General features: G+C 49.3%; 1 protein-coding gene across 1 annotated transcript in view; it reads left to right on the top strand.

The window, feature by feature from the left end:
• RASAL1 (RAS protein activator like 1) overlaps positions 1 to 13,067 on the top strand; it is a 140,497-nt gene that overhangs the window by 84,270 nt on the left and 43,160 nt on the right. Inside the window, exon 13 of the mRNA XM_050923892.1 lies at positions 1,369 to 1,481. Coding sequence (XP_050779849.1) covers positions 1,369 to 1,481 — 113 coding nt within the window. The remainder of the gene's footprint in view (positions 1 to 1,368; positions 1,482 to 13,067) is intronic.

The following is a 13,067-nucleotide window of genomic DNA, read 5'->3' as shown; positions in this document are numbered from 1 at the left end:
TTGGAGGGATGTAGAGTGCTGATCTCCGGTGAGCACTATAGGGGCCAGTATTTCCTGGTGAGGTAACCATCATGCATCAGTTCTCTCTCTGTAAAGCCCCCCTCTCTGGCAGTGAGAACAAAACTGTTCTCTGCCTCCCCACTGCCATCCGCAAAGAGAGCTGTGGCACACCTTTCAGAGGCACTGTCTATGCCATGGGTATCCCCTGGCAACCAGCTTTCTGCATCAGAGGATGGCAAGCACCGTTCCTTACAGCTCCAAGAGGGAGTGCTGGAGAGTGATATGAGGCTTCAACAATCCCCTAGAAAGCCAGCTAGGGTGAAACCTGGGGCTTGTCCCTTGGGTCGCAGAACCTGTAATGAGTGGCACTCTCCAATCGCTCCTCCTCATCTCTCCTCTCTGTATTGTTCATCCTTTCTAAATTAGCTGTTACCACTCAAGAAAGAGATCTTGGAGTCACAGTGGATAGTTCCCTGAAAACCTCCATCCAATGTGCAGCAGCAGTCAAAAAAAGTGAACAGAATGTTGGGAATCATTAAGAAAGGGATAAATAATAAGACAGAAAATATCATATTGCCACTCTATAAATCCATAGTACGCCAACATCTTGAATACTGTGTGCAATTCTGGTCGCTCCATCTCAACAAAAATATGTTAGAATTGGAAAAGGTTCAGAGAAGAGCAATTAAAATGGTTAGGGGTGTGGAACAGCTTCCACACAATGAAAGAGAAAAAAGTGGGATTGTTCAGCTTAGAAAAGAGACGGTGGGGGAGGGGATATGATAGAGGTCTATAAAATCATGCCTGGTGTGGAGACATTAAATAAGGACGTGTTATTTTCTCCTTTTCATAACATAAAAACTAGGGGTCACCAAATGAAATGAATAGGCAGCAAGTTTAAAACAAACAAAAGGAAGTGCTTCTTCACACAACGCACGGTCAGCCTATGGAACTCACTGCCAAAAGCAAAGGCCAAAAGTGCAACTGGATTCAAAAAAGAATGACATAAGTTTCTGGACAGATCCATCAATGGCTGTTAGCCAAGATGGGTAGGGATGCAACCCCATGCTCCAGGTGTCCCTAAGCCTCTAACTGCCAGATGCTGGGATTGGACGACAGGGGATGGATCACTTGATAATTGCCCTGTTCTGTTCACTCCCTCTGAAGCATCTGGTATCCCATTGCCGGAGACAGGATACTGAGCTAGCAGGACTATTAGTCTGATCCAGTCTGGCCTTTCTTTCTTTCTTTTTCTTTTATCCTCCTTGTCCCATTCCCGAGCTCTTCCTTCTGTCTTGTTTCCCCCATTCTCTCTCGTCCCCTTCCCACTCCCCTCCATCATTCCTCCATTTTCTGCTGTCTCCGCAGGTAGTTGGGATGCCCTATCTCCATGAGGTCCTGAAGCCAATCATAAACCGGATCTTTGAGGAAAAGAAGTACATCGAGTTGGATCCATGTAAGATTGAGCTGAACCGGACCAGGTGAGTGTGAGAGTAGCGGGAATCTATGCCAGGGCCTGCTGGGATAGATCTGGAGTGACTCCAGTGGCTGCAGCGGAGTAGGTCCGTATCCGCGTTGCCAGAGCTGAGACTAGGATCTGCCCATAGCACCATCCGTTCAGGGGGAAACGCCTAATGTCACAAACCAGATGCTTTTCCATAGGAAGAACTAGCTGCTCAGAGAGAAACCCCAGTGCACCCTTCCCCAAACAGTACTGATCTCCTGGGGAGGCAAACTGCTAAAGGTAAATCTCACACATCGAATTGGGTCTGATCGAGATGAGGACAGTGAGGTGCCAGCTGGCACTGGAAGCCTTGGGACGCTGGCAGCATCCTGCCTGGTATAGGACATTCTCTCTTGACTGAGCTGAGTGACTAGATCAAGGCAGCATTCTGAGAAAGCGAGGGGCCAGTGATGCACATGGTACCTGACTGCAATGCTGGTGATCTCTAGTGTGAGTGCCGCACTCTGAGCAGCCTGATGCTTGATAGCTTCTTCTGGGCTGGGATTTGTATTAGCAGCGAGCCCTCTGCTCCCTGTGCTGAGATGGGAACACAGTGGGCTCGGGCTGCGGCATATGCCCTCCTTTATCATCTCGCTTCTAGCTGATGCTCTTGTCCCTCACACATTCCCATGGGAGTCCTCCAGCCTGGGGCCTGCCAAGCAGCAGATCCGCCGTAGGGATCTATTATTTCAGAAAGTGGAGAAAGCTACTGGGGAGAGGCTGTTCTACATTTGATTTTGACAAACGGAGGAACTGGTTGAGAATTTGAAAGTGGAAGGCAGCTCGGGTGAAAGTGATCACGAAATGGTAAGAGTTCATGATTCTAAGGAATGGTAGGAGGGAGAACAGTAAAATAAAGACACTGGATTTCAAGAAGGCGACTTTAGCAAACTCAGGGAGTTGGTTGTAAGATCTCATGGGAAGCAAGTCTAAGGGGAATAACAATTGAAGACAGTTGGCAGTTTTTCAAAGAGACTTTATTAAGGGCACAAGAGGCAGGGCCGGCTCTAGTTTTTTGCCACCCCTGAAATTGTGCCACCCGAAGCACATGCTTGGTTGGCTGGTGCCTAGAGTGGGCCCTGACAAGAGCAAACTATCCCACTGCATAGGAAAGACAGGAAGTCTGGCAAGAGAGCACCCTGGCTTAACCAGGAGATCTTCAATGATCTAAAAATCAAAACAGTCCTACAAAAAGTGGAAACAATGTCAAAGTACAAAGGATGAATATAAACAAATAACACAAGTATGTAGGGACAAAATTAGAAATGTCAAGGCACAGAATGAGATCAAACTAGCTAGGGACATAATGGGAAACAAAACACTCCACAAATACATTAGCAGCAAGAGGATGACCAAGGACAGGGTGGACTCGTTACTCAATGCGGGGGTGGGGGAAAACAATAACAGAAAATGTGGAAATGGCAGAGATGCTTAATGACTTCTTTGTTTTGGTTTTCACCAAGAAGGTTGCTGGTGATTGGACGTCTAACGTAGTGAATGCCAGTGAAAATGAGGTAGTATCAGAGGCTAAAATAGGAAAAGAACAAGTTAAACATTACTTAGACATTAGATGTCTTCAAATCACCAGGGCCTGATGAAATGCATCCTAGAATACTCAAGGAGCTGACTGAGGAGGTAACTGAGCCATTAACGATTACCTTTGAGAAGTCATGGAAGACAGGAGAGATTCCAGAGGACTGGAAAAGGGCAAATCTAGTGCCAATCTATAAAAAGAGAAATAAGGACAACCCGGGGAATTACAGACCAGTCAGTGTAACTTCCATACCAGGAAAGATAATGGAGCAGATAATTAAGCAACCAATTTGCAAACATCTAGAAGATACTAAGGTGATAAGTAACAGTCAGCATGGATTTGTCAAGAATAAATCGAGTAAAACCAACCTGATAACTTTCTTTGACAGGTAACAAGCCTTGTGGATAGGGGGAAGTGGTAGATATGATCTATCTTGACTTTAGTGAGGCTTTTGATACTGTCTCGCATGACCTTCTCATAAACAAACTAGGGAAATGCAACCTAGATGGAGCTACTATAAGGTGGGTGCAAAACTGGTTGAAAAACCTTTCCCAGAGAGTAGTTATCAGTGAAAGCAGCAAAGAATCCTGTGGCACCTTATAGACTAACAGACGTTTTGGAGCATGAGCTTTCGTAGGTGAATACCCACTTCCTCAGATGCATGTAATGGAAATATCCAGGGGCAGGGATATATATGTGTGCTAGCAAGCAAGCTAGAGATAACGAGGTCAGTTCAATCAGGAAGGATGAGGCCCTGTTCTAGCAGTTGAGGTGTGAAAACCAAGAGAGGAGAAACTGGTTCTGTAATTGGCAAGCCATTCACAGTCTTTGTTCAATCCTGAGCTGATGGTGTCAAATTTGCAGATGAACTGAAGCTCAGCAGTTTCTCTTTGAAGTCTGGTCCTGAAGTTTTTTTGCTGCAGGATGGCCACCTTAAGGTCTGCTATAGTGTGGCCAGGGAGGTTGAAGTGATCTCCTACAGGTTTTTGTATATTGCCATTCCTAATGTCTGATTTGTGTCCATTTATCCTTTTCCGTAGAGACTGTCCAGTTTGGCCGATGTACATAGCAGAGGGGCATTGCTGGCATATGATGGCGTATATTACATTGGTGGATGTGCAGGTGAATGAACCAGTGATGGTGTGGCTGATCTGGTTAGGTCCTGTGATGGTGTCGCTGGTGTAGATATGTGGGCAGAGTTGGCATCGAGGTTTGTTGCATGGATTGGTTCCTGAGCTAGAGTTATTATGGTGTGGTGTGCAGTTACTGGTGAGAATATGTTTCAGGTTGGCAGGTTGTCTGTGGGCAAGGATTGGCCTGCCACCCAAGGCCTGTGAAAGTGTGGGATCATTGTCCAGGATGGGTTGTAGATCCTTGATGATGCGTTGGAGGGGTTTTAGCTGGGGGCTGTATGTGATGGCCAGTGGAGTCCTGTTGGTTTCTCTCTTGGGTTTGTCTTGCAGTAGGAGGCTTCTGGGTACACGTCTGGCTCTGTTGATCTGTTTCCTTATTTCCTCGTGCGGGTATTGTAGTTTTGAGAATGCTTGGTGGAGATTTTGTAGGTGTTGGTCTCTGTCTGAGGGGTCAGAGCAGATGCGGTTGTACCTCAGTGCTTGGCTGTAGACAATGGATCGTGTGATGTGCCCGGGATGGAAGCTGGAGGCATGAAGGTAGGCATAGCGGTCGGTGGGTTTTCGATATAGGGTGGTGTTAATGTGACCATCACTTATTTGCACCGTGGTGTCAAGAAAGTGGACCTCCCGTGTAGATTGGTCCAGGCTGAGGTTGATGGTGGGGTGGAAGCTGTTGAAATCATGGTGGAATTTTTCCAGAGTCTCCTTCCCATGGGTCCAGATGATGAAGATGTCATCAATGTAGCGTAGGTAGAGAAGGGGTGTGAGTTGACGAGAGCTGAGGAAGCGTTGTTCCAGGTCGGCCATGAAGATATTGGCATATTGTGGGGCCATGCGGGTGCCCATAGCAGTGCCACTGATCTGGAGATATATATTGTCATCAAATTTGAAATAGTTGTGTGTAAGTATAAAGGCACAGAGCTCAGCAGCCAGTTGTGCTGTGGCATCATCAGGGATAGTGTTCCTGACAGCTTGTATTCCATCTGTGTGTGGGATGTTTGTGTAGAGAGCCTCTACATCCATGGTGGCTAGGATGGTGTTTTCTGGGAGGTCACCAATGCATTGTAGTTTCCTCAAGAAATCAGTGGTGTCGCAGAGATAGCTGGGAGTGCTGGTGGCATAGGGTCTGAGTAGAGAGTCCATATATCCAGACAGTCCTTCAGTGAGAGTGCCAATGCCCGAGATGATGGGGCGTCCAGGATTTCCGGGTTTGTGGATCTTGGGTAGTAGATAGAATAACCCTGGTCGGGGCTCTAGGGGTATGTAGATTTCTTCTGGTGTTAGTGTAGGGAGTGTCCTGAGTAGATGCTGTAGTTTCTTAGTGTATTCCTCAGTGGGATCTGAGGGAAGTGGCCTGTAGAATTTGGTATTGGAGAGTTGTCTGGCTGCCTCCTTTTGATAGTCAGACCTGTTCATGATGACAACGGCACCTCCTTTATCGGCCTCTTTGATGATAATGTCAGGGTGGTTTCTGAGGCTGTGGATGGCATTGCGTTCTGCACGACTTAGGTTGTGAGGCAAGCGATGTTGTTGTTCCACGATTTCTGCCTGTGCACGCCAGCGGAAGCATTCAATGTATAGGTCCAGGCTGTCATTTCGACCCTCAGGAGGAGTCCATGTGGAGTTCTTTTTCTTGTGCTGTTGGTGGGAGGGCACCCGTGTATCAGTGCACTGTTCAGTGTTGTCCTGGAAGTATTCTTTGAGTCGGAGACGGCGAAAGTAGGCTTCCAGATCGCCACAGACCTGTATCATGTTGGTGGGGGTGGCAGGGCAGAAAGAGAGTCCCCGAGATAGGACAGACTTTTCTTCTGGGCTGAGTGTGTAGTTGGATAGATTGACGATATTGCTGGGTGGGTTAGGGGTACCACTGTTGTGGCCCCATGTGGCAGGTAGGAGTTTAGACAGCTTACAGTCCTTTTTCCTTTGAAGAGAGGTGAAGTGAGTAGATATGCATCCTATACAGCAAACAGGAAAACATCAAAAAAGAGCTCTCCAACCTGGAGACTCTCATTAATAACCAAACTTCTATACAAACGGACTTCACTAGAATAAGACAGGAGATCTACATTACTCACTTCACCTCTCTTCAAAGGAAAAAGGACTGTAAGCTGTCTAAACTCCTACCTGCCACATGGGGCCACAACAGTGGTACCCCTAACCCACCCAGCAATATCGTCAATCTACCCAACTACACACTCAGCCCAGAAGAAAAGTCTGTCCTATCTCGGGGACTCTCTTTCTGCCCTGCCACCCCCACCAACATGATACAGTTCTGTGGCGATCTGGAAGCCTACTTTCGCCGTCTCCGACTCAAAGAATACTTCCAGGACAACACTGAACAGTGCACTGATACACGGGTGCCCTCCCACCAACAGCACAAGAAAAAGAACTCCACATGGACTCCTCCTGAGGGTCGAAATGACAGCCTGGACCTATACATTGAATGCTTCCGCCGGCGTGCACAGGCAGAAATCGTGGAACAACAACATCGCTTGCCTCACAACCTAAGTCGTGCAGAACGCAATGCCATCCACAGCCTCAGAAACCACCCTGACATTATCATCAAAGAGGCCGATAAAGGAGGTGCCATTGTCATCATGAACAGGTCTGACTATCAAAAGGAGGCAGCCAGACAACTCTCCAATACCAAATTCTACAGGCCACTTCCCTCAGATCCCACTGAGGAATACACTAAGAAACTACAGCATCTACTCAGGACACTCCCTACACTAACACCAGAAGAAATCTACATACCCCTAGAGCCCCGACCAGGGTTATTCTATCTACTACTCAAGATCCACAAACCCGGAAATCCTGGACACCCCATCATCTCGGGCATTGGCACTCTCACTGAAGGACTGTCTGGATATATGGACTCTCTACTCAGACCCTATGCCACCAGCACTCCCAGCTATCTCTGCGACACCACTGATTTCCTGAGGAAACTACAATGCATTGGTGACCTCCCAGAAAACACCATCCTAGCCACCATGGATGTAGAGGCTCTCTACACAAACATCCCACACACAGATGGAATACAAGCTGTCAGGAACACTATCCCTGATGATGCCACAGCACAACTGGCTGCTGAGCTCTGTGCCTTTATACTTACACACAACTATTTCAAATTTGATGACAATATATATCTCCAGATCAGTGGCACTGCTATGGGCACCCGCATGGCCCCACAATATGCCAATATCTTCATGGCCGACCTGGAACAACGCTTCCTCAGCTCTCGTCCACTCACACCCCTTCTCTACCTACGCTACATTGATGACATCTTCATCATCTGGACCCATGGGAAGGAGACTCTGGAAAAATTCCACCATGATTTCAACAGCTTCCACCCCACCATCAACCTCAGCCTGGACCAATCTACACGGGAGGTCCACTTTCTTGACACCACGGTGCAAATAAGTGATGGTCACATTAACACCACCCTATATCGAAAACCCACCGACCGCTATGCCTACCTTCATGCCTCCAGCTTCCATCCCGGGCACATCACACGATCCATTGTCTACAGCCAAGCACTGAGGTACAACCGCATCTGCTCTGACCCCTCAGACAGAGACCAACACCTACAAAATCTCCACCAAGCATTCTCAAAACTACAATACCCGCACGAGGAAATAAGGAAACAGATCAACAGAGCCAGACGTGTACCCAGAAGCCTCCTACTGCAAGACAAACCCAAGAGAGAAACCAACAGGACTCCACTGGCCATCACATACAGCCCCCAGCTAAAACCCCTCCAACGCATCATCAAGGATCTACAACCCATCCTGGACAATGATCCCACACTTTCACAGGCCTTGGGTGGCAGGCCAATCCTTGCCCACAGACAACCTGCCAACCTGAAACATATTCTCACCAGTAACTGCACACCACACCATAATAACTCTAGCTCAGGAACCAATCCATGCAACAAACCTCGATGCCAACTCTGCCCACATATCTACACCAGCGACACCATCACAGGACCTAACCAGATCAGCCACACCATCACTGGTTCATTCACCTGCACATCCACCAATGTAATATACGCCATCATATGCCAGCAATGCCCCTCTGCTATGTACATCGGCCAAACTGGACAGTCTCTACGGAAAAGGATAAATGGACACAAATCAGACATTAGGAATGGCAATATACAAAAACCTGTAGGAGATCACTTCAACCTCCCTGGCCACACTATAGCAGACCTTAAGGTGGCCATCCTGCAGCAAAAAAACTTCAGGACCAGACTTCAAAGAGAAACTGCTGAGCTTCAGTTCATCTGCAAATTTGACACCATCAGCTCAGGATTGAACAAAGACTGTGAATGGCTTGCCAATTACAGAACCAGTTTCTCCTCTCTTGGTTTTCACACCTCAACTGCTAGAACAGGGCCTCATCCTCCCTGATTGAACTGACCTCGTTATCTCTAGCTTGCTTGCTAGCACACATATATATCCCTGCCCCTGGATATTTCCATTACATGCATCTGAGGAAGTGGGTATTCACCTACGAAAGCTCATGCTCCAAAACGTCTGTTAGTCTATAAGGTGCCACAGGATTCTTTGCTGCTTTTACAGATCCAGACTAACACGGCTACCCTCTGATACTAGTTATCAGTGGTTCACAATCATGCTGGAAGGGCATAAGGAGTGGGGTCCCACAGGGATCAGTTCTGGGTCTGGTTCTGTTCAATATCTTCATCAATGATTTAGATAATGTCATGGAGAGTCCACTTATGAAGTTTGCAGATGATACCAAGCTGGGAGGGCTTGCAAGTGCTTTGGAGGATAGAATTAAAATTCAAATGATCTGGACAAACTAGAGAAATGGTCTGAAGTAAATAGGATGAAATTCAATAAGGACAAATGCAAAGTGCTCCACTTAGGAAGGAACAGTCAGTTCCACACATACAAAATGGGAACTGACTGCCTAGGGAGGAGCACTGTGGAAAAGGATCTGGGGATCATAGTGAACCAGGAGCTAAATATAAGTCAACAATGTAACACTGTTGCAAAAAAAGCAAACATCATTCTGGGATGTACCAGTGGGAGTGTTGTAAGCAAGACACAAGAAGTAATTCTTCCACTCTGCTCTGTGCTGATTAGGCATCAGCTGGAGTATTGTGTCCAGTTGTAGGTGCCACATTTCAGGAAAGAGGTGGGCAAATTGAAAAAGTTACAGAGAAAGCAACAAAAATGAGTAAAACATGACCTTTGAGGGAAGATTGGAAAAACAGGGTTTGTTTACGACTGGAAAAGAGAAGACTGAGAGGGGACATGATAATACATTTCAAGTACACCTCTACCACGATATCACACTGTCCTTGAGAGCCACAAAATCTTACCACATTATCGGTGAAACTGCGTTATATTGAACTTCCTTTGTTCCACCGGAGTGCGCAGCCCCGCCCCCCCGGAGCGCTGCTTTACTGCGTTATATCCAAATTTGTGATATATTGGGTCGTGTTATATCGAGGTAGAGGTGTACATAAAAGATTGTTACAAGGAGGAGGGAGAAGAATTGTTCTTCTTAACCTCTGAGGATAGGACAAGAAGCAATGGGCTTAAATTGCAGCAAGGTAGGTGTTGGTTGGACATTTGGAAAAACTTCCTGTCACGGTGGTTGAGCTCTGGAATAAATTGCCCAGGGAGGTGGTGAAATCTCCATCACTGGAGATTTTTAAGAGCAAGTTAGACAAACACCTGTCAAGGATGCTCTAGGTAATACTTAGTCCTACCATGAGTGCAGGGGACTGAACTAGAAGACCTCTTGAGGTCTCTTCCAGTTCTGTCATTCTAAAATCTGTCAAGGGGAACTGTGATTGGTGCTACTATGGGGCCTGGCATGTGGAATTGGCGGTCACGTTGCATCGGGTTAGGATAACCATTGTGGGGGCACTGCCATGGTTACGTGGATGGTGGAGGCACCATGGTTGCTCTAGGCCAGGGGTTCCTGCCATAGTCTTAGGCCAAGTATGGACCCCAGAGCAGAGCGAAGGGGCTAGGCTGGCATCGGGCAACTGGGCTGGAACATGTGAGGGTCCAGCAGTGAGTGAGAGGATGGGGGAAACTCGATGCCTTAGTGCGCACATGGAGGAGCTGGGTGTAGCTGAGAGGAGAGCACAGGTGCGAGTGGTGTCACTGGCTTGGGTATGGGTGGGAGGTTGGGCGCGTTCCAATTAGAAATGGCAAATCAGGAAAACAGTGACACATGGAAGCTGCTGTAATTCGCGGTTCATTTTTCCCACTTAACAGTGCTAATTAAAGCAGAGAAAAGTGAGTCTGAGAAGTGATTTATGCCTCTAAAAATAACCCAGTAGCATGTGAATGGCCTCTGGGGGCCAAACACACAGGCAGGGCAGCATCCCCCAGCCAGGGAATTGTGATGGACTCTTGGGTTGCAACTTTGAGGTCACCTCACTCCCCCTTCTTCTGCTGCCATGCTGAGACTTGAGGGGGAAGGAGAAGAAATGAACCCTTTGTCTTCCAGTGCCTGTGGCATGAACTCCCCTTCTCCCAGAGGGCCATCCAGGTGACTCGGGAGGTGCCCATCTCCTCAAAGACCACATGGCCCAGATAGACCAGAGCAGCTCCCGCCCTGGGCCCTGGCAGTGGGAGTTCAGCCTTTCTCCGGAGGGGAAGGCTGTTCTGAGCAGGCTGCAGCAGTGCTTGCTGGCATGTGTTGCATTGTCGGGATGCTGCTCTGTCCTGAGAGGAGATGGGTGCTGGGTTCTGCCCAGCCTTCCTTCATCCCGATCCCTGGGCTGCTGGCTCAGCCCTTCCCAGCTCAGCTGCAGCCTAGAGGCCTGTCTAAAAGGAGCAGGCAGGTCTCAGCCCAGCCACTAGAGGTCAGGGCTCAGCCGTTATCAGTAGCGATCAGCCTCCCCACAGAGCTGGGCTGGGGGAGTGGGGCAGTGTGTGGGGGAGTTCGCCCTGCACCTGCATCTGGTCTTGGTAAACTGCAGTTTCTGCTTTCCAGCGCCATCAGGCTAGCACTGAATTGACTCAGTGCCCGTTCGAGGAGCCTGCCAGGGGCAAGCTGGTGCTGCAAGCTGCTGGGGCATGGGAGGAGCTGGGTCTCTGGAGAGCTGAGTGCATTGCTGAACTAGCCCATGGACCACTGCTTCTGGGGAGAGGTGAAGGGTGAGGGGTTTCCCCCTTCCTGGGGCAGAGCACAGGGCAGCAGTGGGAGGCAAGGATCTCGCTGGCTGAACACCTGGCTACTGACTGCAGGGTTATCGGAGGTTGATTCTCCTGATAAAAATGGCCCCCCAGTCCTATCCCCAGACATGTCTGTCATGGAGGGAGGACTCACCCAGCCCCTTTGCCATGGGGGAGGCTGGCACAGGACGGGGGTTATTGTGGGTATTTAGGGTGTGCGAAGCACTGATTAGCTATAAGTAAAGTCATCCCCTGCCCAGGGGAGTGTCTAAGCCACTCACCCCGCAGCATGATGGGTGGCCACCAAGACCCCAGAGCCTGTGGAGGGAGCGGCTGCATCTGTGCGTGAGCAATTCTCCACTAGCGAGAGGCACAGGCAGGTTTGTAGATTATTGACTCCCACAATCTGCCTAGTGTGGTGACCCCACCTCAACAGGGGAACGGAGCCTCTCAGTCCAGCAGAGTCTCTCTGCACCTGAGTCAGTGGGATCCTACAGTGTCCTCACCCCTGCTGGCTTTCCCGGATCCAAACCCAAAGGCATCATGCTTGGCTTTCCCTGCGCACCCACGAGCTCTCCTGGAACCCCACAAGCCAGCCCAGTCCTCCTCCCAGGATTTCCCCTGGAGTCAAGACAGTGACATTCCCAGGAGAGAGACAGCTCATGCTGGTTGCTAAGCAACAGCGTGTCAGGGATGCTGGAGCAGAGAGGAGGCTGCTTGATGAATGGTGCACAAGGCCTGTGTCGTCAGGGAGTTGCCCCTCCACGGTGATTCTCCATCTCTGTGCTGTGCTGGCCACATCCAGCAGGGTGTTTGTGGGGGGATGGGGGCTTAGGGGACTCAGGAACAAGGCCCTTAGGGCATCCAGAGTACGTTCTTGGTGACATCGGTATGAATGGACTTCTGCCACAGGTGCAAGGCAAATGCAAATGACAGTCTTGTGCCCGTGACATGATGGAGTTTACTGAGCTGGGTGTGGGCCAGGGGCAGGAAAGCCCAAAGCTGAATGCCATGCTGGTGGACTAGATGTACAGACACACAGTGAGAGGCAACAGGCAGTCCTGCCCCCCAGACAAGACAGGATTGCCCCAGCTTAGCCAAGAAGGTGCACAGATTTGCCCAAAGTCACACAGGAGATCTGCGGTCAGCTGCTGGCTCTGACTCCCAGCCCAGTGCCTTGCTCCCTCTCTCAGGGTCAGAATTGCTTCTGATGATCCATGTGCCAGCCAGGTGGGAGGGGCCACCTGCACAGTCCTCTGGGGAGAGGAATTGCTGGGGGGCCCTGCTTTGATCTCTCAAAATGGACCGTGCAGATGAGTGAGGCCCAGGCAAGCCCTCTGAGTTTGAAGGCAGGATTTGCAGCGCCCAGCCTCGCTCTAAGCAAAGGGTCACTCTGACCAGAACTGCAGAGTGTAGGCTGCAGGGCTGGGATTGGCTTTGGGAGCTCATTGTGCTCCAAGTGTTCTGCACTAGCAAGACAAGAGGGTTCCCTGGCCTCATAGCTGCTGCATGTTTGAACCTGGCTGCCAGGGAATCCAGTTCTTAGACCCAGCCTGGGTGTGTTTTGTGTCCACGGAATTCCCCCTTCCCAGGGCAGTGGGCTCCAGAAGCCTATGGATTTTTTTTTAAATAGAGGCCTGAATTTCAGAGGTGCTGAGCACACGCATGCACACTCCCCCTCCCCCAATCCACTAGAGCGAGCTACAAGCACTCAGCACCTCTGGAAACACATT

Source organism: Gopherus flavomarginatus, chromosome 15, assembly GCF_025201925.1.
Source record: "Gopherus flavomarginatus isolate rGopFla2 chromosome 15, rGopFla2.mat.asm, whole genome shotgun sequence".
Classification (NCBI taxonomy): Eukaryota; Metazoa; Chordata; order Testudines; family Testudinidae; genus Gopherus; species Gopherus flavomarginatus.
Note: the sequence above shows the minus strand (reverse complement) of the source record. Positions and strands in the feature narration are given on the sequence as shown.